At 33.8% G+C, this 25,764-nt stretch overlaps 2 protein-coding genes across 2 annotated transcripts in view; both read left to right on the plus strand.

Annotated features, from left to right (window-relative positions):
• Window positions 1-25,764, plus strand: part of LOC140437562 (facilitated trehalose transporter Tret1-like) — a 124,151-nt gene that overhangs the window by 22,391 nt on the left and 75,996 nt on the right. The window lies entirely within an intron of this gene.
• LOC140436224 (uncharacterized) lies at window positions 20,365-22,244 on the plus strand. Its single transcript, XM_072524922.1, has 2 exons — window positions 20,365-20,546; window positions 20,636-22,244. The coding sequence occupies exon 2, from the start codon at window positions 20,775-20,777 to the stop codon at window positions 21,942-21,944; it is 1,170 nt and encodes a 389-aa protein (XP_072381023.1). The 5' UTR covers window positions 20,365-20,546; window positions 20,636-20,774; the 3' UTR covers window positions 21,945-22,244.

A 25,764-nucleotide genomic window follows, 5' to 3' on the forward strand; every position in this document is an offset into this window, starting at 1 on the left:
AGAAAGATGAGGCTCTTCAAGAATATGAGGTAGATATTGCCAGATTGGTACGATATGCTTATCCAACAGCTCCCGAAGACATGATGGAAAAATTGGCCGTTCAAACGTTTATTGATGGTCTTCGTGATCATGAAATGCAGAGAACACTACGATTAGCTCGTCACAAGACGCTGGTTGATGTCTTATCCGCCGCCCTCGAATACGAGTCAGCTACGCAGGCCTCTGGCGGGTACAGTAAAGTTAGGACTGTAAAAGAGGAAGGAGATGAAGATAAACTTGACCAGCTCGTTAATATGATGAAAAGCATGACATACAAGAAAACGAAGACCATCAGATGCTGGAATTGTGGCGAAATAGGACACGTACGAAGCTCCTGTAAGCACCCTAGGTATGACGCAAATCAAGAAACTCACCATCAGGAAAACTAGAACGGGTCAGCCTTAGGGGGGCAGCTTCGACCCAAAACTTTTCCAAAGACCCTCTCATACTAATAGCTTCTTTGAAATGTCGTGAAGATAGTGTATATGTAGATGGAGAAATAAATGGTAAAAGACATACGTTGTTGGTGGATACCGGAGCGACCAGAACCATTATACGTCCAACAGTTATAAACAGCCGTAAGAAACTGTTACCAACGAGGTTGCGACTTCGGACCGCTACAGGTGAAAATGCCAACATTCATGGAGAAATCCAGGTACAATTGGGAGTTGGAGCAGAAAAGTTCGTCCATACTGTTATAGTTGCTGACATCGAAGAGGATGTTATATTAGGAATGGACGTAATGAATATGCATGGATTCCAATTGGATTTTAAGAATAAGGTAATCAAGGTTGGCAACGAGGAGGTATTTCTTCATCCACATAATGACAACACCGTGCAAGCAGCCATTACAGAAGATACAGTCGTGCCTGCGAGAAGCGAAACGATCATAGTAGCGCGACTACAGGGAATTATAGACGAAGGGACACCTGTTATGATGGAGCCTTGGAACCACGACGATGAGGTTGGCCGTGGAATCATAATTGGAAAGGAATTGGTGACTTCGGCTAAAGAAATTCCTGTGAGACTTATCAATGTCAACGACTACCCAGTGACCATCAAGAAAGAGACAAAGGTAGGAACTTGTGTACCTGTGACATCCATAATCCGTCAGGCGACAACATCTGATAATTCCAACGACAAATTCGACCAAATGGTTGCAGTTGCAGGACAGTCTCTAAATCAGATGGAGAAAAGGAAATTAAGGGAATTTCTTCGGCAGTATCGTGATATTTTCGTACCGAAAGGAGGAAAGACGGGAAGAACTACCGTTGTCAAGCATAAAATTGATACTGGTAATGCTAAGCCAATTCGTCAAACAGCTCGACGATTACCACAGGCGAAAAGAGAGGAAGCTGAAACGATTGTTCAGGAAATGAAGAAAGACGGGGTGATAGAACCTTCTACGAGCCCATGGGTCTCTCCGGTGGTCCTGGTTAAGAAGAAAGACGGAACGACAAGGTTCTGTGTGGATTACCGTTTGCTGAACAACGTTACCAAGAAAGATAGTTATCCTCTGCCTCGGATCGATGACACATTGGACACATTGGCTGGAAGTAAATTGTTTTCTACTTTGGATTTGAAGTCTGGATACTGGCAGGTAGAAATGGACCCAGTAGATAAAGAAAAGACGGCCTTCACCACAGGATCTGGATTGTGGCAATTCAACGTTATGCCATTTGGACTCTGTAATGCTCCTGCGACATTTGAGAGGCTTATGGAAAATGTGTTGAGAGGGTTATCTTGGAAAACATGCCTGGTTTATTTAGATGACATAATCGTCTTGGGGGAGACATTCGAAGATCATTTGAGGAATTTAGAAAACGTTTTTAATCGACTTAAAGCTGCCCAATTGATGCTAAACCCCAAGAAGTGCCAGCTATTTCAAGGTAAAGTCAATTATCTGGGTCATATAGTCAGTAAAGAAGGAGTGGCCGTGGATAAGGGAAAAATCGATTCCATTAAGGAATGGCCAAAACCAACTGACAAACATCAAGTGAGAAGTTTTCTTGGACTATGTACTTACTACCGGAGGTTTATTAAGAAGTTTGCAGATATCGCTAAGCCATTAACGCGACTTACAGAGGAATCAAGAGAATACCGCTGGGATATAGACTGCCAAAATGCCTTTGAAACGTTGAAAAAGCATTTAATAACAGCACCAATTTTGGGGTATCCACTGCCAGAAGGAGAGTTCATCTTAGATACGGATGCAAGTAATGTGGGAATTGGAGGAGTGCTGTCTCAGATTCAAGGAGGACAGGAACGAGTCCTCGGATATTTTAGTAAAGTTCTTTCAAAACCAGAACGGAATTATTGCGTCACGAGAAGAGAACTTCTGGCAGTAGTGAAATCAGTAGAGCACTTCTATCAATATCTCTATGGCAGAAAGTTTCTAATCCGAACCGACCATGCCGCCCTTAAGTGGTTGATGCAGTTTAAGAATCCAGAGGGTCAGATAGCCAGGTGGATCGAACGACTTCAAGAATACGATTTTAAGATTGAGCACCGGGCCGGAGTTAGCCACAGAAACGCTGATTCTCTTTCCAGAAGGCCATGCCCAGCAGAGTGTTCCCACTGCAACAAAACGGAATCCAAGGAAGCAGCAGTGCTAAGAACGACGATTGTCAACGACGACTGGACGCCTACTAAGATAAGGGAAGAACAGGAGAGAGATCCAGTTATACAGAAAATCCGAAAATGGAAAGAGGAAAACCGTCGACCACCTTGGCAGGAAATATCAAACCTATGCTCAGTAGTTAAGACGTATTGGGCCCAGTGGGACTCATTTATCATCGAAGATGGCTTGCTCAAACGAGTCCTGGAAAATGATGACGGTTCAGAGAAGAGAAGACAGTTGGTGATCCCAAAGAGCAGAATAGCCGAAGTACTTCGTCAGTTACACGACAGTCCATCGGGAGGGCATTTTGGGGTAAAGAAAACCCTTCAGCGAATTCGGGAACGGTTTTATTGGATGAACAGTTCCGACGACGTAAAAGACTGGTGTAAGAAATGTACTATTTGTGCTACGAGTAACGGGCCTCACCGAAAAAGGAGAGCTCCTATGAGACAATATAATGTTGGAAGCCCGTTTGAAAGAATAGCTTTGGACATCGCTGGGCCATTTCCAGAAAGTGAAAATGGAGGCAAGTACATGTTGGTAGTAATGGATTACTTTACTAAGTGGGTCGAGATTTACGCACTTCCAGACCAGAAGGCCGCCACCGTTGCAGATAAGTTGATCCAAGAATATATCAGCCGATTTGGAGTGCCTTTGGAGATCCATAGTGACCAAGGCAGGAACTTCGAAAGCGATCTATTCCAAGGAATATGTGATAGACTAGGCATGAAGAAAACAAGAACTACCGCGTATCATCCGCAATCGGATGGTATGGTAGAACGAATGAATAGGACAGTTGGCAAGTATTTGACAAAGATGGTGTCCGATCATCAGCGAGACTGGGACCAATACCTTCCGTTCTTCACAATGGCCTACAGATCTGCTGTTAACGAATCAACAGGCCAGACACCAGCCAAAGTCCTATTCGGACGCGAAATGCGACTACCTTGTGATCTCGAGTTTGGATGTAAACCTGGAGAAGATGTAGCAGGTGAAGATTATGTGATCGAATTACGAAGAAGAATGGACGATGTACATGAGTTGGTCCGTTCCCACCTTCAGATCGCTAGCGACAGAATGAAGAAACGGTACGATACACAAGCCGAAAAGGGTTGCTTTAAGAAGAACGACAAAGTATGGCTGTATAATCCCAAGAAGCGAAAAGGTTGTTCTCCCAAATTGCAGCAGTTTTGGGAAGGTCCATACCTCATTATGGAGAAGATCAACGATGTCATCTACCGAATAAGCAAGATTCCGAAGGGAAAGCCGATGATAGTACACCATAACCGGCTGGCGTCTTTCGAAGGTGACCACGACGTAGATGAAGAAGTGGAAGTAAACCAAGTCCACGATGTGTCTGACCTCACGTTTGAGGAATTCATGGGTGCCTATGGAGGTACCGGTAAAGCGAGACATGGTGTTACCACTGAAGAAAAGCAAGATCTACTCGCGCTCCCCGATGACTACTCGCTGGCCCTCACCATCCCGGCCAGTATCAAAGACGCACCAGGGTTGGCATCCGTCTTTCGAAGGAAGTTTGGTCGAGTTGCAGAACTTCAATGCCAGGTGCCAGCTCCCGGTAAAACCTTGAAACTCCAAGATGCATCACGTTACCTTTTCTACCTGGTAACAAAAGACACTGCCCGTGACCAACCTACCTACCGAGATGTATGGGAAGCCTTACTTCAATTGAGAGAGCACGTACTAGAGTCCGACGTGCAAAAGTTAGCCATGCCAAAGTTGGAGTGCCGCCAATTAGATTGGAGGGTTATCCGAAATATGGTGGAGGAGATCTTCGAAGACACCGAAGTCCAGGTGTTAGTCTGTTGCAATCCGCATAGTTACTGGTGCGGAGAGAAAACCGTCCCTTGTCATTTTTATACAACTGGAAGTTGTAAAAGAGGGTCCAGTTGCCGATACCAGCATACAGTTCCGGTTCCAGTCCCGACAAGGTTCCAGGAGGGACCATCTTTTAAGAGGGGGGCAATGTTACGATAAATATACTGGCCTAACTTTTATGACTAATTATTCTGTTTTATTGTAGAAATTTCGGTGGAAGTCTAGAACCAAAATTATGGTGAATGAGCCGGCTAAGCTTCTCGATCTTTCGATGCTGTTCTAGTATATCAGGATTTCGTATATAAATACAACATTTTTTATATGGAGGGCCAGTTAATACTCAAGACCCGCGCTCGCGAATTTGTACGTACGGATATAATAAATTGTCAGATAAGTTAATATAAATAAAGAAATAAATTAAATCCGTAAGTGTTATAAATATTGAACCTTTTAATAAATTCACAACACTATTAACACAAAACCCTGGCTGTCATTTTAGAGCTATGTACGCTAGCCTTTGAGTATCTAATTCAGATTTTTGCCTCAATGAATGAATCAAACGGCGAAATCGAGAGCAAATAAAAAAATCAGGGGACTGTAGCTGTAATATTTTTGGGTTAAGTTTTAAATATTTTTTCAGCGTAAAATGTTTTATGTATAGATGCTAATAATGGCGGGCCAGTCAGGGCCTGTACGTAATAGACTTATGGATCAGAAGTGCCATACAAGCCAAATGTTAGTATGGAAAGACAATCTCAACAAATTAGCAGGCTTAATAAGGGTGTTTAATTGTTTATGTCCAATTAGGGTGTTTAATAGGTAGATAAATAGATCTATAAATAATATGACGAAAAGGCGAATATCTATGTAAGGCGGCAAAAAACCTGTAAGAACTTGACTGACAAAGTAGATAAGAACGGCGATAAAATTTTTTGTAAGTTAAGATTTCCATTGAAAAATTCTATTTCAAGGTTTTTGCAAAATCCCCGTACCATTAGCGTCTACCAATGACAATTTGAGATTGAACGGAAATTTTCGCTCATGTTTAACAAATAAAATAGTACACAGTTTAATTAACTATCTCGACAATCACGTTAAGTGATGGATGATTTGTCCAATTATTATAGATACAGTAATTAATTGCATAGGACTTGAACTTCAACTTGAAAAATATTATAACATAATCAATTATTACAGCATAAACAAGCAAACAATTATTATGAAAGCCGACGAGAATAGCATCATTACTTGGTTTTTTTATAAATTTATGACATGAGTATGTAGGTACTTCTTACTCTGTGACATGGGCAAAATTCCAAAATCTAATCATAATTAGTAAAAGTACTTCACTTGAATTGCCTACAATAAGTTAAATATTATTTTATATGTGATTAAACCACGATTATTGATAGTAATGGGAATTACATTTTATATTAATTTTGACGTTTCGATTTCCAATGCGAAAATTCGTTTTTAAAAAATTCTAAAATGAAATCATGAATGATCTTCTTCTTTACGTGCCATCTCCGTGACGAAGGTTTGCAGTTATCACTGCTATTCTAACTTTTGACACTACAGCCCGAAAGAGTTCAGTTGAGCTACATCCAAACCATTCTCTGTAGGAATCTAAAAATGAATTAATATACAGGGTGTTCTATTTAAAATAAGCAAGTTGGTATTGGCCACCGTTATTAGATACACCCCGTATAAAAAAAATTTATAGAAAAAAATGCACAACTATAAATACTAATCGACGTGTTCGACCGTTTTTTGGAATACTCCCCTATTTATTTATTAGCTAATTTATTCCAATAGCCTGACACACAGTGTATATGTACCTACATAAGGAGGTTGTTTGTATTTTATTTAGAGAATTTAGATAAGTATTGTAGGCAGACATGCAGAATATATTGAAATAAACAGAATAAAATTTTGTTCACATTATGTCATTCTTTGCGATATAATTTGATGTGTCAACTACGTGAGGCATAAAACACTCTGCTTTATCGACAAAAATAGTGTCATATATTTAATATTTAATAGTGTCATATAGAGTAGTGGCTATGCCGATCTGAGGAGACCTAAAGAGGTCGAAATACGTATAAGCGGCTGTCGCTGCCCTGTATCAAAACAAAAATCTAATACCGTCATTATGGTTTATTACTTTACTTCGGTTGGAGTACCAGAAACTGAATTCACTACGAATTTTGACCATGATGAACGGCATGTGGAATTGCAAGTTTAGATTCCCTTGTCGAGTAATTTATCAAGCTGTTTGCTTCGCAAGTTTTAGGAAGCACAGTGGTAAAAATTTGAATTCGGTTTCGCCAGGTAGAAATCGTTTGATTTCTTTTTTTGTCATATATTTCTTTACTTTTTGGTACCAATTTAGTACCTTTAATGTTACTAACACTTTATTGTAAATGGTCAGCGTCAAAAATCATCCAACTCAAAACCGCTTGCAGATCTGCATCAGTGAATACATTTTATTTCTGAATTTCATATTGTCTTCCACGATGACTTTAAAAATATATGAAACACATAAAACGGCTTAATAATAACAACTAATGAAAGTGGGGTGTCACTTTCTACAAACTGTAATTCTCCTTAGAGAACTCCTTAGCTAAGTCCAAATATTGTAAGAATAAATTAACATTAGTATCAGTAAAGGTTAAGTCTTAAATATTTTTTAAGTGTATATTCTTTATTTTAATCATAAAACCAGAAAATATTAACTTTTTACCACGCTTTAGCTTAGCTATGACAATGACGAATATGTTTTTATAGTTGGTTGTTGGACGCTACGTATAATCTTGTTATGTGATCCACCATTATTAAAAATTATCCGTATGAAAAAATATCCCAGAACGTTAAGCACTGCCAATACATATTTATTTTTTATTCATTGTTTAGCTGTCGTATATCAAATTTGTAGAGTTACGTCAGATTTTTATCACCTCGAAGCAATCTGCCTAACTATTAATTCGTTACATCATGCTATTGCTGATTAAATATTGGGAATTAATTTCAATACATTACAGTAAGGGGCGGTTGTATTTTATACACGTTGTGTATTTTTTTTCGAATCAATAAAAAAGGCCAGTCATAAACGATCAATCAAAAATTTGTATCGGTTTTTTAGATGTGTATGATAATGATGTAAGGTACAAATGAGGTAGATAGAAAAGTAGGTAGCGTATTAAGCAATTATTATTGAAAATGATTTTATATGTTAATATTTTATAATGTTAATAATTACATTCTTCTTCTTCTTCTTCTTCAAATGCCATCTCCGCGGCGGAGGTCGGCAATCATCATAGCTATTCAAACTTTTGAGACGGCTGCTCTGAAAAGTTCATTTGATGTACATCCGTACCACTCTCTCAGGTTGCGCAGCCATGACATTCTACGCCTCACTATGCTTCTCTTTCCTTGGATCTTTCCCTGCATGATCAGTTGGAGCAAGGTGTATTTCTCTCCACGTGTAATATGTCCGAGATATTCCAATTTTTTTGTTTTTATCGAATTTAAAATTTCCATTTCTTTGTTCATCCTTCTCAGAACCTCTTTGTTTGTGACGTGTTCTGTCCATGATATTTTCAGAATTCTTCTGTACACCCACAGCTCAAATGATTCCCAGTTTTTTCATTGATGTAGCATTCAAGGTCCAAGATTCCATTCCATAAAATAAGGTCGAAAAAACATAGCACCTCGCCAACCTAACTCTTAGTTTCAGTTTTAAATCCCTGGTACATAGAACTCTTCTCATTTTGTTGAAATTTGCTCTAGCCTTTTCTATTCTTACTTTTATCTCCTGATTGTAATCATTTGTGGAGTTAATCATTGTTCCCAGGTATGCATATTTGTCCACTTGTTCGACGTTGGTTTCGTTTATTAGAAGACTCTCGTTATTTCTTTGAGTTTTCGATATTCTCATACATTTTGTCTTCTTGACATTCATTGTTAGACCATACTCTTTTCCATACTTTACTTGTGGTCTATCAATTTTCGTTGATAAGTAGGTGGACTCCGTCCACCTACTTATCTACGAAACTTAATCAGCCTGATCTTTCTTCTGGTCGAAGGTGTAGTAATAATTGAAGGTAAAAAGCAAATATTCAGAGTTATTGTTATATCTGGAAATTTGTCAGGAGTCGACAAATAAAATTCATATATAAAACAAAAACAATATATTCAACAACACAATGATGTAGGCGGCTGAATGTACACTCAAGTAATAAAAATACACCATCAATTATTAAATGGTGGTATACATATAAAAAATAAACAGTATTATGATTGATAAATACCTTTACAAACACCTACAATATAATGAAATCATACACAAATTAAATTATCAACGAAGAGAGTCTGATGCTATATAAACATATTCAACTAAAGTTGATTAAAGTAAGTCTCTCTTTGCTGTTTAATGGGCATATCTCGAGATACTGGGTATAGTAAATAAAAAAATTAATAACAAAATAACACAATGAACACGATGAACGTAGATTCGCCCAGATAATTGAAGATAATATGATACCATAACCATACCATATTATTCGCCCAGATAATTGAAGATACCATGATTACTTACAGTAAATCTTCATGACTGCTACACTGCACTGAAGCTAATATTATACTTGTATCAAGTACTGAAGTTATTTAAATTAAAAGTTACTTTATACCAATATTTAATCTAATATGATATTAGATTAAAAGAACTCTACTAAGTGTATACACACTTAGAAAGAAAATGCACAGAGAACAGAGCCGGTAAGATATGGAGAACGTCCTTACTCAAAGACTGTAGCGCCAGAAGTAATGTTCCTCTCAAAATATCACAAGCTTCCCCCAAAAATAAGGTGTGATATCCCCCACTTAAAAATGACAGGCCAGCCTGGATGGATTTCTAAGAAGGTAAAAAGATTCTAACGATATCGAAAATAACGGCACTCTTCTAGCTAGGAACATGATGAAAGATAGATCCTTTCGGATTAAGTCTTTACAGAAAATTACTATAAACTTTCGACGATATTTACCAAATTTATCAAAAAGAAATCGCCTGAAACCGGAAAGAATTAACCGAGGATTAACGAGAATAATAGGTCGGACCTTCCGTCTTTTGAGATAGTCGGTAAATTCCAATAAAATTTCCTAATGGTCAACACGACCAACCGCGTATATATTATTTGCAAATACGGCCATCGGCGACTCAGCAACAGGGGTAAAAGGAATAAAAATTATTTAATATTTTAATTATAAAAAAAATGTTACAATATTTACTTTATTCATTTTTAATTTTCTTGCTCAATTCTCGTCTTTTGTTCCAAAATATAGTATTGTATGCAGATTTAAGTGGAGCAAACGTTTACGAGAAGTTTCTTTGATTTATTTCTTCTTTAATTTTGGGGATTTTCCGTCCTCGGTCAGATAACTGTTTCATACATGGAAAAAGGTAATGGTTTCTGTTTTACTATTTTAATATGAACATTTCACGATATTCATTTAAAATATCTTCTTACACTGGAGTATTTTAATTTTAATAATTAGTTGATTATGTTGCATCGCGTGTTTCGTGTCTAATAGTTATGTTTTTTGAACACTAAATAATGTGCTTTTTTAACCTGTATTCGTATTACATTAATAATCAGAACGATATTATCAATCATTTTTCTATCGTGTGTCATTAATGTTTATAGTGACATAGGTGGCAAAGAACACCTCTTCTACTACTAGATACTTCTTATATGAGGCTTCAGGCCTGTTCTTGTCAGATCTTAGGACAGTAGTTATATTTGTGAGTGGGTTGGCAGCTATTTTGCCATCTTTTAAAGGGTATTCCTGGTGGTCGGGTGCCTCTTAGCAATAAAATCTTACTATTCGGGCTAGTGTCTCACTATACATTCGTATAACTTGTTGGTTCCATTCGTGTATGTCTTCTTTATCTTGTCCATCGTACCATATCCAATATTTGCTGTTCTGCCTCTTAGTGTACGAAGTATTGTTTTTATTTCTTCTGCTTTCCTTCTTTGTTATCGCATTTGTCATTGTTTTCGTTATCTATGATCAGAATAGTTAGGTAGGTGGGCAACATATATGGTAAACATACAAAGGAAATATTCACGCATACGATCAATTTTACACTCATACCTTTAATTTAATTTTTACAAGAAATATCATAATTATTTTAAAGATTTTTATATTGTCTTCACTTAATAGAAGATTTACGTTTAATGGTGTACTTAAACCCTCTTTAATCAATTCTTTTAGCAGCCATGTACTTGTATTACGATGTAGTGGGCAGTTGAAAAATATGTGATTTAAATCAGCTATACTAGTTCCACACTCACATCGGTCTGTTGGGAGAACTCCTATTTTGTGTAGATGTTTCGGAAAACATCCATGATTTACTTTTAATCTTAAGACAGTTGACACTGTGTTTCTGCTTAGTGTGACATCTTTGTAAAATTGTTTTACATCTACTGTTGGTTGTAATTTGTATAAATTAGTGCCCCTGCTTTCACCAAACTGAATGATCAGAATAGTGTCGTCTACATAACAAAGAATTTTTATTTGTTTTCTGCCAACTGGTATCTTTATCCTTTGTTCTGCCTTTTTAATTTTGTCTAATATTTTCTCCATTATCAAGTTAAAGAGTACTGAATTCGATCTCACTGCTGGATTTCCAAGTAGATATCTACTTCAGATCTACGCCAATTCATCTTCAATTTAATTTTCGTTTTTTTTTTATGTTAATGTCTTAATTTTTTTTATTATAACTATTATTATTATAGATCGTCTTATAGCTTATTTAGTATGCTAACGGTCTAGGAGGTTTTCAGTTTTTTAAGTTCCTCGATTCTTCTTTTCTATATTGTCATTATCATCACTTATTCTTTTTCTGGCTACGTAGGTCTAAAACGGTCTCCATTGTAAAGTTTTTTTATAAGATATGAGATATCCATTGTTCCGTTTCGATTTTGTTTAGATTTTACATTCATTCATATCATTTTGCTCTTCACATCGGTCATCTTCGAGTTTGTTTAGATTTTATATTAATTCATATCATCTTGCACTCCATATAGGTAGTCTTCCATATATTAGGCGAATCGGGATATTTATTACCTTATAATTGGTTGTTCCTTGTGTATTTGTATTGCTGATAGGTGTTTTTTTGTTTTAATAACCGTAATTAATATTAATATTAATTGTAACAAAAATAATAAATTTATTGATATTACTCATTTTGGAGCTCTTCTTATGTTGCTAAGCTTCACTAATATTATTTTACTTCTAAGAAGTGATCATAAAATTGAAGTACAATTTTATCGTTCATAATAACAATAATATAGTTAATGCCATTAGCTTATGATTCATCAACATCAATCAATGTCGTAATTGTAATCAAAATCTTCAATTTGCCGTTCTCCTTGTTCAACCACGTCCAAGTTGGTTTGTTCTCCGTCTTGTTGACCATTATGTCGCAGATTTATGAAACACCCATGCTAAGTTGAAAGTACATAGTTGAGCAACTGCTAACGATTTGAATATTTAACCTGCTTAATGGCAGGTATTTTACCAGCTCGAGTGTACTTCATAGATAGTTCACTAAACTCTTCCATGATAGCTGTTTTCTTGTAAAAGATGATTTGTCTATTGAAAAAGTTTGCCCTGTTGAAAACAGATCATACTCTGTATTCCACTTACGCTCTTCTTGAAGTATGGTCCAAGTGTATGAAAGTCTAAAAACTTATCATCTATTATGTGTACTAACTGTAAAGAACTTTTTACTTCGAGAAGAAACTGTAGAAGGTACCAGCTCCATTCAATGTTGAGACACATACAGATACATTTTGGTCTTTTTTTAACTGTTTCTAACCAAACTCCGTAGTTGCCTTGGATAATATACTTTAGAAGTTGACATATTAGGAGTTGCCATAGTCTTTTCCAAGTCGAAGATGATCGCAAGTTTATTATTATCCTTTATCACAGGTTTCTGTACTTAATTAAAAATATTCCCGTAAAAAGCTGTCCTTTACAGGGTTCTTTCGGTTTTTCCTCCTTACAGAATTAAGAAAAAAATTTGTACATTATTTTCAAATTACAATCCTGAGGTAAGTTAGTTAAGTTGACCCAACTAACAATGCAAAACGTAAGCTCATTTGTTAGAATTAAAGGAGAAAAGTCTGAAACGTGGACCTTATCTCAAAATGATGAGACTTCTTGATATCTTTGGAAGATACAACTTTGAACTATATCAGTTATACACCGATCCAGATATTGTGAAATTCGTTAAAGTGCACAGACTTAGATGGGCTGGTCACATTGTTTGGATGTCAGATCACGAATACATGAAAAGATGGATTGATGATGCGAAAGAAGACCTACAGATTCTAAGGGCCAGAAGATGGAGGGAAGTTGCCAGGAATCGACAGGAGTGGTGAGCCGGCCAAGATCCACAACAGATTGTCGAGCTGATGATGATCCTTTTTGATTGGTTTCATGTTATTTTCTGTTAATTAATGTGTATACTGGTTTTCTTTTTCTTATTTTTCCTGGAGTCTTGTGCGATGCGAGTTTGTTAGCAGTAGTTTATGTTGATATATATTATATAATTTCTGTTTTTTCTCCATCAGTTGACCCCCATAGTCTTTTATCTTTTGACTGTTGAATGTATTTGGCCACACTATTTTACATATAGCACAAACTGATATTTAATATTCATAAAGATACTGTCTGAATTGAGGAACACTTATTTTTGTTAAGGATTAGCGTTCGGAACGTCTATATTCTTTGGTAGAACTCATACCAAATTTTCCTTTTTAATATTTTATTGTTTTATGTAATAGGATATAATTAAATGATATCTTTATAAAAATATACCGCGTAATAAATATTTTTATATAAACATTTGTTAAAAATATAAACATATCTTATCATACATGATTTTTAACGTGGTGCGGTATTTTATCGAATCACATCATTTGCGATAAAATCGGTGTCAGTGTTATTGAATTATGTAAATAATTGATAAAATATTGGCGGCACAATATGCAGACACTTTTAAAGCATGACATTGCGGATTTTCCGTAAAATACCAGATTTTAAATTTTTTGATATTAATCTTGAGTTGATTATTAAACCACAATTGCGCTAATATTGGAATACTGCTTTAAAATTATGATGTACTCATAATTATGGTGACATAGTTTTTAAAAAATTAATATGGAATGATAAATATCTGTTTGTATTCAAATTAATGATGTTATTCTAGTTGACATGATCGTTAATGCTGCATTCTTGGTTTATGGGATTTATTTACATTTTCCTCATCATTCACCAAAAAGTTTGATCTTGTATATGTTTAATTATGTAGGTTAATTTTTATTGTTTGACTTATAGTACTTAATTTTTAATTATATTAATTATATATTGTATTAATCACATCAGATAGTAATCTATATTATATTATTATAATTTAATTCCCTTCTACCCATATATTGTAGGGATGAAATGCACCGTCATTTTAACTGTGCACGAATCTCTTCCAGATCCTTCTATCTTATGCCATCACCTTTGCTTCTCTCCATGTTACTTCTTTTTTGTCAAGTTGTTTTACTGTTACATAGTGCCAAGTCTCCCTGGGTCTTTCTCTTATCTTTTTCCCTTGTGCTTTAGTTTCAAATATCTTTCTGATAGGTACATCATTTTTTAGTCGGCAACCAACTTAACTCTTTTTTTTTTAACATACGCTGCCATCGACTCTTACTAGATTACTACCCTACTTACTAGATTACTAGGTACTTTATCAAATGCCTTTTCTATGCCTAGAAAAGCTAGGTATGTCTTTTCTCCTCTCGGTAGCTTTTTATTGATTATCTCATTTATTGTAAAACTATACTTCTTCGTACACTTACTTGTTCTAAAACTAGTTTGGGATTCGTCTAGTGCTGGTTGTACTATGCTTCTCAGTTTATTTTCTAAGACCTATCTGTAAGATAGTTTATTCGATTACATGAAATCGACTTTAACTTGAGAATATCTGTCAGACAAAACATAGCATGTGATTAAAAGAAGCATAGCATGTGATAAAAGAAGAATAGAGAGTATTATATCAAATTGAATTTTAATATTCAATATGCCGAAGTAATGGCTTAATTCTTCTTCTTGCAGTACCGTCTCCTATCGGAGGTTGGCTACCATCACAGCAATCTTCACTTTGTTGGCTGCAGCTCTGAACAACTGTATTGAACTGCACCCATACCACTCCCTTAAATTTCGCAACCAGGAAATCCTCCTACGTCCCACATTTCTCTTTCCCGAGATTTTTCCTTGGATTATGAGTCTTAGCAGAGAGTACTTTTCTCCTCTCATTATGTGGCCCAGATATTCCAGTTTTTTCGTGTGTATGGTTTTTATGACTTCGCATTCCTTCCCCAGCTTCAGCAGAACATCTTGATTTGTTACTCTTTCTGTCCATGGTATTTTCCACATTCTCCTGTAACACCATATCTCGAATGCCTCAATGTTTTTGATGTTTATCTTTTTAAGTGTCCAGGCTTCCATGCCGTACAGCAGAACGGAGAAAACATAGCACCTTAACATTCTCGTTCTTAAGTTTATATTTATGTCCCGGCGGCATAGGAACTTTTTCATTTTGACAAACGATTGTCTCGCTATCTCTATTCGCCTCTTGATTTCTCTTGTCTGGTCATTAGTATCAGTGAAGCAAACCCCTAAATATTTGTAGGACGTAACTCTTTCAACTGGCTGATTATTTATGGTTAAATTCACATTGGTGTATAGCTTCTTTGTTACAATCATGAATTTAGTCTTTTTGATGTTCAGTTTTAGACCATATTTTTTGGTATGGGTGTTTATGTTTTCCATCAAAAACTGTAAATTTGCTAGGTTATCTGTTACTATTAGCGTGTCATCAGCGTATCGTATATTGTTAATTAACTCTCCGTTAATGTTCATACCAATGTTTTGCTCTAGGAGAGCTTCCTGACATATTGTTTCGCTATATATATATATTGAATAATAGTGGAGAAAGCACACAACCCTGACGCACACCTCGACGAATCTCAATTTCTTCGGTTAACTCATTATCAACTTTGATTTTTGCTGTTTGTCCCCAGTACAACCTGGATATGATGTTAATGTCGCGACTGTCGATGTTTTTGCTTCTTAGGATTTCATACAGCTTTTGGTGTCTGACTTTATTGAAGGCCTTCTCAAAATCTATGAAACCTGCGTAGAGGTCTTGGTTTACATCCAAACATCTTTGCATTAACACACTCAGACCAAACAAAGCTTCCCGTGTTCCCAGTCCACCTCTGAATCCAAACTGTGTGGCGCTTATGTCCTCTACTAATTTATTAAATATTCTTTTGTGAATTATTTTTAAAAATACTTTTAGTGTGTGGCTCATCAATGCTATAGCAATGGCTTAATTGCTTCGGTATATTTCTTGGCTATTACTTTATTTTTCAATCACTCACTCGCTCTTTTATCAGCTACTTTTCTCTGCTACTAGGCTCTTCTCTTGTATTTGTGCTCGTAGAAGGTATTGGTAACAATTAAGTTATGTACCCACTAGACAATAATCGACCAATCTTCTACTATTGTTATAGTAAACTAATAAATAAAGCTTTAATGATAATATTGTGTAATGTGTCCTTTTGATATTCATGGACGTCCATTCGTGCGTCATTTGTATTCTATTCAACGTAACGTATTTGCGTAGTTGTTGCATTTTTAATAAACTCGGGGAATACATTAACATCTCTATACAACTCCTTTTAAGCATGCTGGGTATTTCCAGCCTCCCGGGTTTACTTTATAAAAAAAAAGAATGTTACCAAACACATACGTATTTGCACACGGTAAAAAATTGAAAAATTACATACAAAATGAAGTATTTTTAAAACAAGTCGAAGTACATTAAAGTCAAAGATAATTTAATTTTAAATGAACAATTGATTTTATGACTGGCAACGTCACATTTGGTTTTTTACATAATGCTGTCGCTTTTAAATCGTTACTTGATCAACGAATGGTATTTGCAATGACAATTTTAACAAACCTGTAAAGATAGAATGTAATATGTAAATTAGGTATAGGTTGAATGGTCTGAGCCCATAGCCTGAAGATGTTCTGGACGAATATCAAAATGTTTGTAGATTTCAAAGTAGCATTATGATGTCATGATATGAAATAAGTTATATTGCAAGAGTTCAGAATTTCTGTTAAGCTGATATGGTTGGTAAATATTACAATGTTAAAAGTCGTATATTAGCTATTCTCATAAATTTAACAACAATATTGGACTGAGACAGGAAGATGTGTTGGTGTGCCTCTTTTTTAACATTGTGCTAGAGTTTATAAGATTTGCAGAAATGAATAACCCAGGTACAATATTTAATAAATCTACCTAGATATTGGGCCATGAAGATCATTGGACATTGTTACACGCATGGCTCATAATTCTAAGAAAATTTTTGTTGATTCACAAATGCAACAGATGATATGGGTCAAATGACCAACAAAATCAAACCAAAGCTCCTAGTACCAGCGACAGACTACAGCATTAGAAACATGGGACAAAACTTTAACATTGAAGAAACCACGAACAACATCGGAAGAAATAAACTGAAGAACAACGCAAGGAAACAGAAGCTTTTTATGAACTTATCAAACATCTTAGAAGTCATTTTCTAAAAAGAAAAATAAAGATAGTGATATAGAGAACCTTGATACTCTCAGTGCTGATATATGGATTTTAGACATTGTACTTTCTAATATAGATTTCTAATACATTAATATTCGAGAGAAAAATATTCAGAGAAGTATGAGGCCCAATAAATGATAATGGAATTTCATTGAAGTCGAGGTAGACATGACAATGTGGCAATAGTTAGATAATCTAGACGAAGGGGTAGACCAAGATTGAGATGGATGGATTGTATGGATAAGGGTGCCAGGAAAATAGGTGTGGCAATGAGCTGCAAAGAATGACTGAATGTAGAAATAGAGTTTTAAGATCGAAGCTCAACTAGGGCCGTATCATCAATAATGACACAAATTTCAAAGAAATATAAAACGGTTGATTTTTTTCATTTTTAACCTCAACATATACATATTTTTACATACTGATAACTAAAATTGTATAAAATATCGCAGGATGTGTGACATTTACTATTGTTTTGGTGATGTGGTATACCAACAGGCGCGTGACAGACTTTATGGGTGCGTTTTAATTTTAATAAATATCTTTGCAATTTTCTTGTGTACCCAACTCGAACATTAATACAGATAATTGGTTCGTCGGTATTTTGTACCAATGTTTATTTTCACGTGTTTGTTGTAAAGTGTATAATTTATTGTAATTTAGTTACATAACGTTCCTTAAAAATATATTTTAACTATTGAAGCCTTGTGCTGAATGTTTCTTTTTAAAATCTGTCTGGGTATTATATATAATTCTCATAGTTTTACTCAAAATATTTGCTTCTAAGTTGCGTGTTTGGAATTAAATTCTTGCCTTATGTAGTGACCAAGGACAGAACATCGTGTTTTTGGACCAATTAAATAGTATGATAAACATATCACGTTAGAAGGGATATATATATATATATATATATATATACATATATATATATATATATATATATATATATATATATATATATATATATATATATATATATATATAACCTAAAAATATGATTATTGTTATTTTGGGCTATGTTAAATTGACAAAACGTTTTCGGAATAAGTATTCCATCATCAGTGTCCTAAAAAGTATTTAACCACTTAATTAAGAAGAACACGAAATAATTTAAGTTTTGACTAAGGTTAATGTAAAATGTGGTTCATACTTACAGGTTGATACATGGAAATAGCCACTAAATATGGGGGTAAAAATCCTTTAAAAATTACTAAATGAAATTTAGTTTACATTATGTCTAGTTTAAAATTAAGATGGTAAGGTTACCGTTGGATTGGTAGCATGGCGACATATGACTCTACATTAAGTTGCAAGTCCTGAGACGGTATGTCTACGAGGACTTTATTAAAGCAACTGATTGAAATGACAATCTTGACAGGTTATGATGGAAGTTGTGACAGAGCAGTCAGTGTAACTATATATGTCTATTTAAGACAGAAGCCAACGTTGTTTAAAAATTGTGAAAGTTGAAATAAAAATAAAATTATAGCAGTATCAACCATCAATGTTATTGTTTTAAATTATGTATGTGAGATGAAATTGTGGTGAGAAAATTATGTGATTATAGTTAGGCAACCAACTATACAGTGTCAAGTGGTGTGATGAAAAGATTCTAATATAAGGCGTTTTGTGTTTTAATAACATTTGGTACCTGGAAAATGGAAACTAGACACAGGTGGAAAGTTGGGTTCTTGAAAAAGTATAGCCCCTATATGTCAAAAAAAAAACAACATTTGGTACCTGATATACCTAATATAATTGAGTTATAAGTCAATTTTTACATGAACTTTATATTACAATAGTTTTATTTCATTCATTGAATAACATTCTCACGTATTAAATATATTAATTCCTATACTTTTTGGTTGATCCTGATACCTATCAAGAGTTTTTCGGCGAACTTGGCTTCAGAAGACGTTGTAAAGACTGACGAAAAATGTTGGATTGCAATTGGAACGGGGGAATAATTGAAATGAATTTGGTAAAGGAAAATATAGTTTGGCATAAGTTATCCCCAATATTTTTGTGAAGGCGTTTTTTCTACACACCCACAATAACTAGTGGACATTGGTTTGAAAATGCTTGGAAGCGGGATTCGGTTTACTGGTGACATTAAGAAATTGTCTGATGTGTATGGTGATAGATATACAGTCTGATGCAGTTTTTCCTGAAAGTTGCGGTTGTCGATGGGTTGATACGTTCGAATACTGGTTGACTGCTGAGAGGGCAAAGTTTTAGGGAGTCAGTGTTATTTGCAAGAAGGTCGTTGGCTGATAATATTTGGAAGAATGTTAAGGCGGGTACACATTTGCGAGCAGAACTGTTCGCGAACCGTTTGTGAACGCTATATTCGTTAATGTGTACGGCAGAAAAAACCGCTTGCGTACTGTTTCATCGTGACTCGTCGCGAACCAAATTGTTGCGGTTTATTTCACGACTTCAAAGGAAGCTCGGCTTTCAGTTTGGACGGCGCTTACTAGACGCAGCGAACATTTTTATTGTGTCATCAAATCGACATTGTGTGAATGACGTGTTCCTTCCTAGAGAGACGTGAGAAAACAGTAAACTGATTATTGTCATGGACGTATAAATAAAGATAAAATCTTTATTTATACGTCGATGATTACTGTACATAATTTTATTTTTGTTAAACAAGCAAAAACAGGAACATAAATCAGTACCCAAATTATAAATAAAATGAATCATTTCGCACATGTGTGTTCGTTGTTGGTTTGTCGCTTTCCATGGATCGAGATAAGTATGCGATTAGTACGATGTAGAATATTTTTCAAGGATCTGTACGCGTACTGTACGTATACCGTTCGGCTCGCATATGTGTACCCACCTTTAGCTGCTGACAAATGCTTGTGGGAATTTCTTCGATTCTGTTTTGGTTCAGGATGGTTATCGTTGGTGTTTTTCTAAGGGTTTTGGTTTTTGTATAAAGAAAATTACAAATTATAAAAATTAACCACAAAATTTTGGAGTTATATAAGAACATTTTAAAGTTATTTTTTAAAAATAAATAGCAAATATAAGTATTTTATTTACAGTGCACAACAGCCTTGTAGGTCTAGGGCAAGCAAATATAAAATTACTAATAAATATGTAAAAGTAAACCTATGTTTGTAAAAGTAAACCTATGTTTATTTTAAGTGAAACAGCAGGGCTTAGTTATTTTTAGTTATTTAAAGTTTTAGGTTGTATGACTGTTTAAGTTTTATTGACATTGACATATTGTAAATTGTATGGTACAATTGTCAAATTACTTAATGGCGTAAGAAATAGCATTGTTCTTGATTCTCTTTTTAGGTTTGTATAATTTGTTAAGTTATTTTAGTTATGTTATTATTGTTAATAATTTATATTGTAGAATTTTAACGATAATAAACTCTTTTTAGACGAATTCAAACTGCTATCTCTTCACATGAATAAGGGTATGATATTACACTTATAAATCAAGAACTTAAGCTGATAAAAAAAAATATAGTGATAACTATAAATTTCCAAGCCGTTATTTGGATAAAACGATATTTAAGAATGAATTTTACATCAATGAGAATTTGCATGGCTATAGAAGCAAACAGTAGTGATAGTAAGAAAAATGTATATAAATTTAAGTGGCTGCAGCCAACAGGGTCCCGTTTTTATTATGAAATCCCCTTTGAAAAACAAAGTCAAATTGATCATTCTGAACTATTTCATCTGAAAAAAGTGAAGAATATATTAGCATCTATGAAAACAAGAGGATCCTTTAGAACATGTACTATAGCATTAGAAGACAATTTGAAGGAGATTTATTTTGATTCAGATGGTGATGTGGTTTATCAAAGTGAGTACTTACAACAGACCTTATTACCAGTGTATGAGAAGATAGAAACAGCTGAACAATTTCCATCATTTGCTGAGTTGCTCCAGAAATTTAATGACACAAATTTACCTAAAGTTGAAAAGAAAAATTTAAAAAAAATAAAAGATGATTTTGTACTTCGAAATTTTGATGGAAATAATGTTCCAATGAATTCATGGCTCAAGACCTTCGAATCAGAATGTTTGCGATGTGAGGTGGTTGCTGATGAAGACAAGATTTTGATTCTACGTTTGTTTCTTGATGGAATAGCAAAAGAATGGTTTGAATCAAAAATAATAACATTAGGCTTAGATAACAGTTTTGAGGTATGGAAAATTAATTTTTTAGATAGTTTTTGTGAAACAGGTTGGCATAATCATAGGCAAGCTTATTCTTTTAGGTATATAGGTGGTAGTATTGTTGATTATGCGTTTCGTAAAGAAAATTTATTGCTAAATATAAAGAATGATTTTCCCATTGATATACTAATTGATTTAATTGTAACAAATTTGCCAATTTATATACAAGATAATATTAATAGAGCCGACGTTACAACAATGGAAAAATTGGTAGGTGAATTACGAAAATTGGAAAGTTTAGTTATAAAAAAGAAGAATAAATTGGAGACAAAACCAAATTTTTATCAAAAATCTACTATAATACCAGAAGAACAGAAAACTACTTGTCAATATTGTGATAGAAAAGGATTCCCTGGGAGGTTTCATCCAGAGGCAATATGCCGTTTAAAGCAAAAAGATAAAAAGGTAACAAAAGAAAACAAATCAAATGATATTAAATATATTAATAATATTGCTATACAGGAGACATTAAATGAAACAGTAACTGAACAAAAAAACTAGATTTGCTGCCATTGATCAAATTAAAAGTATTCCTAAATAATAAAGAATTATGTGGAGTTTATGACCCAGGCTCAAATGTTACTCTTCTGAATTCGAAGGTGGCAAGAAAGTTAGGATTAGATATTCAAGAAGATAGGAATATGTTTAAAACGATAAATGGCAGAACAAATTTTACAGGAAAACTAATTGCAAAACTGAAAATTAATAAAATTGAGAAAAATATTAATCTTTTTGTAATTAATGATGAATATTTTGAGTACGATATTCTACTCGGATTAGATTCTATTTTAAATTTTCAAATGAAACAAGATTTTGATTTAGAGATTTATCAAAGATTATACGGAAAAATTGAAGAAAAAATCGAAAAATTTAATTATAATATTAATATTACAGAATACTCCATAAACTTTAATGAGGGAATTTCCACAGAACTTTTTGAAGCAAAATTACAACATTTATTGCCATATCAGAAAAATAAAATAGAAATATTACTAAATAAATATGACAATATTTTTGCAAAACATAAATTTGACATTGGGCAGGTTCAAAATAATGAAGCTCAAATTAAACTTTTAGAACATAAATTTGTTGCAAAAAGACCCTATAGATGCTCGATAGAAGACCAAAAAGAGATAGAATTTCAAATAGGACAATTATTAAAAGCAAATTTAATAGAAGAATCATCTTCACCTTTTGCAGCACCTGTTACATTGGCTTTTAAAAAAGATGAAGGATCTAAAACAAGATTGTGCATTGACTTTCGTGAGTTAAACAAATTAATTATTCCTGAACCCCAACCTTTTCCTTTAATTGACGAGATTTTGACCAAAACAAGGAATGCTAGGTTCTTTACTACTTTAGATATAAATTCTGCTTTTTGGTGTATTCCAGTTCGGATAAAAGATAAATACAAGACAGCCTTCGTTACCCAAAGTGGTCATTGGCAATGGAAATGCTTACCTTTTGGGCTTAAAACATCTCCCGCAATATTTCAAAGAATTTTAAGTAATATTATCAGGAAGCATAATTTAAATTCATTTTGTATAAACTACATAGATGACATTTTAATATTCTCATTATCATTTGAAGAACACTTAGACCATATAGAAAGACTTATGAAAGCAATTATTGAAGAGGGATTTAGGCTCAAACTTCTAAAATGTAATTTTGCAAGAGAAGAGGTTAAATATTTGGGACACATTGTGGGACACAATTCAGTTCGTCCGTTACATGATAATTTAATATCGATCAGAGATTTTCCAGCACCAGACACGAGAAAAAAAGTACGACAGTTTTTGGGAAAAGTAAATTTTTACCACAAATATATAAAAGATTCAGCTAGGTTATTAGAGCCACTACATAATTTACTTAGAAAAGATATCAAATTCCACTGGTCTTTAAGCTGCCAAACAGCTTTTGATAGGGCAAAGAATATCCTCTGTTCTGAACCTATACTAGCCATTTTTAACCCAAATGCTCCTACAACTATATATACAGATGCTAGTGTTCTAGGAATTGGTGCGGTTCTGAAACAAAAACAAAGAGATGGAGAAATGAAACCCGTAGCATACTTTTCAAAAAAATTGAACAAATATCAAAAAAATAAAAAGGCTATTTTTTTTAGAATGCCTGGCAATTAAAGAAGCAATAAAATTTTGGCAATACTGGCTAATGGGAAGAAAATTTCTCGTTATTACTGATCATAAACCCCTTGAGGGAAGAGAACTTCGTACAAGACCAGATGAAGAATTAGGAGATATGACACATTTTCTTTCACAATTTGACTTCGACATTAAATATGAACCTGGAAAAGAAAATGTAGAAGCAGACTGCCTTTCTAGAAACCCAGTGTTGGAAAATATGAAAAATGCAGAAACATTCATAAGAACAGTAAACCTAGTCACATTAACTGAGATAAAACAAGACCAAAATAATAATCGACAAGTTATAGATACAATGAGAGGAACAATTTTGAACCAAGATATATTTTATAAATTAAGGAAGAATGAAAAAAGAATAATTTTATCCAAAGATTTTGGAAAAGAGTTAATAACAAAAGTTCACAAATTTTATGGTCATATTTGTGCTGGTAAAGTAACAAACAAAATTAGAAATTTTTACTACATTAAGAATATAGATTCACTAGCAAAGGATATCTGTCAAAAATGCGAGATCTGCTGTAAAAATAAAACAAGAATCGGTCCAAAATATGGTCTTCTGTCACAATTGGGTCCAGCAAAAGAACCTTTTCAGATAATGTCCTTAGATACAATAGGAGGATTTGGTGGCAATCGTTCGACAAAAAAATACCTCCACTTACTTGTAGATCACTTCACCAGATATGCGTTTGCAGTTACTTCTAAAAATCAGACCACAGATGATTTCATAAAATTAATCGCCAAAATTCAAGATAAACACCCCATAAAAACATTATTAACAGATCAGTATCCAGGAATTAATTCCAAAATATTTAGAAATCATATGAAACATTTAAATATTCAATTAATTTTTACAGCAGTAGACTGTCCATTCTCGAATGGATTAAATGAAAGACTTAATCAGACATTAGTTAACAGAATAAGATGCAAACAAAATGAAACTAGAATTCGAGCATGGACAAAAATAGCTGAAGAATGTATAGAGGAATACAATAAAACAGATCATTCTGTAACCGGATATAGCCCAGAATATTTGCTTTTTGGAAAAGCAGATCCGATTGTTCCCGAGGAACTGTGTGAGACAACAAATGTATCAAAAGATAAAGAAATAGCCTATAAAAATTCGATACGACATCATGAATATAATAAAAAACTGTATGACAAAAATAGAAAATCCTATGAATTCAAAGAGGGAGATTGGGCATATGTAGAAAATAAATCAAAACTAAATAGAAAAAAACTTAACGAAGTAAGAGTAGGTCCATTTCAAATAAAAAAACAAATTTCAAATACATTATATGAAGTAGATATTGGATACAAAAAGAATGATATGAATTATTTCCATATTTCAAAATTGATGCCTTGTGATAAACCATATACTTAGATGGTTTATCATACCTTTTTGGTAGGGGGATGTAAAAGTAAACCTATGTTTGTAAAAGTAAACCTATGTTTATTTTAAGTGAAACAGCAGGGCTTAGTTATTTTTAGTTATTTAAAGTTTTAGGTTGTATGACTGTTTAAGTTTTATTGACATTGACATATTGTAAATTGTATGGTACAATTGTCAAATTACTTAATGGCGTAAGAAATAGCATTGTTCTTGATTCTCTTTTTAGGTTTGTATAATTTGTTAAGTTATTTTAGTTATGTTATTATTGTTAATAATTTATATTGTAGAATTTTAACGATAATAAACTCTTTTTAGACGAATTCAAACTGCTATCTCTTCACATGAATAAGGGTATGATATTACACTTATAAATATAATATTTAGTTCATTAAAATTTATCGTAGCAAACAAATAACAAATAATTACAATTAAGATACTTCGTTAAGTATAATACTTAATACTACTATATACTTAAAAAAGTTCTGTACATAAAAATACCTGTATTGACAAATATAGAGTAAAATAGAGAGAAGTTTAAAATGTTTCACAAGTTAATCTGTGGAGTATGTACTAAATCAATAGTCAATCATATCAAATTGGCAAGTTAATACCTCTCAAATATAGTACAGCAAATGTATAGAAATCTATCACCTGTCAAACGGTGTTTATCCTATGAGTAGGTAGTATGACTTAAGTTTGTTTTGAATCGTTAAAATCATCAACTAGTCCTAAAGTTGAACATCGAACTTCCCAAGTATTTTCTCCATCA

The sequence above is a fragment of the Diabrotica undecimpunctata genome, chromosome 3 (genome assembly GCF_040954645.1).
Source record: "Diabrotica undecimpunctata isolate CICGRU chromosome 3, icDiaUnde3, whole genome shotgun sequence".
In the NCBI taxonomy this organism is placed as follows: domain Eukaryota; kingdom Metazoa; phylum Arthropoda; class Insecta; order Coleoptera; family Chrysomelidae; genus Diabrotica; species Diabrotica undecimpunctata.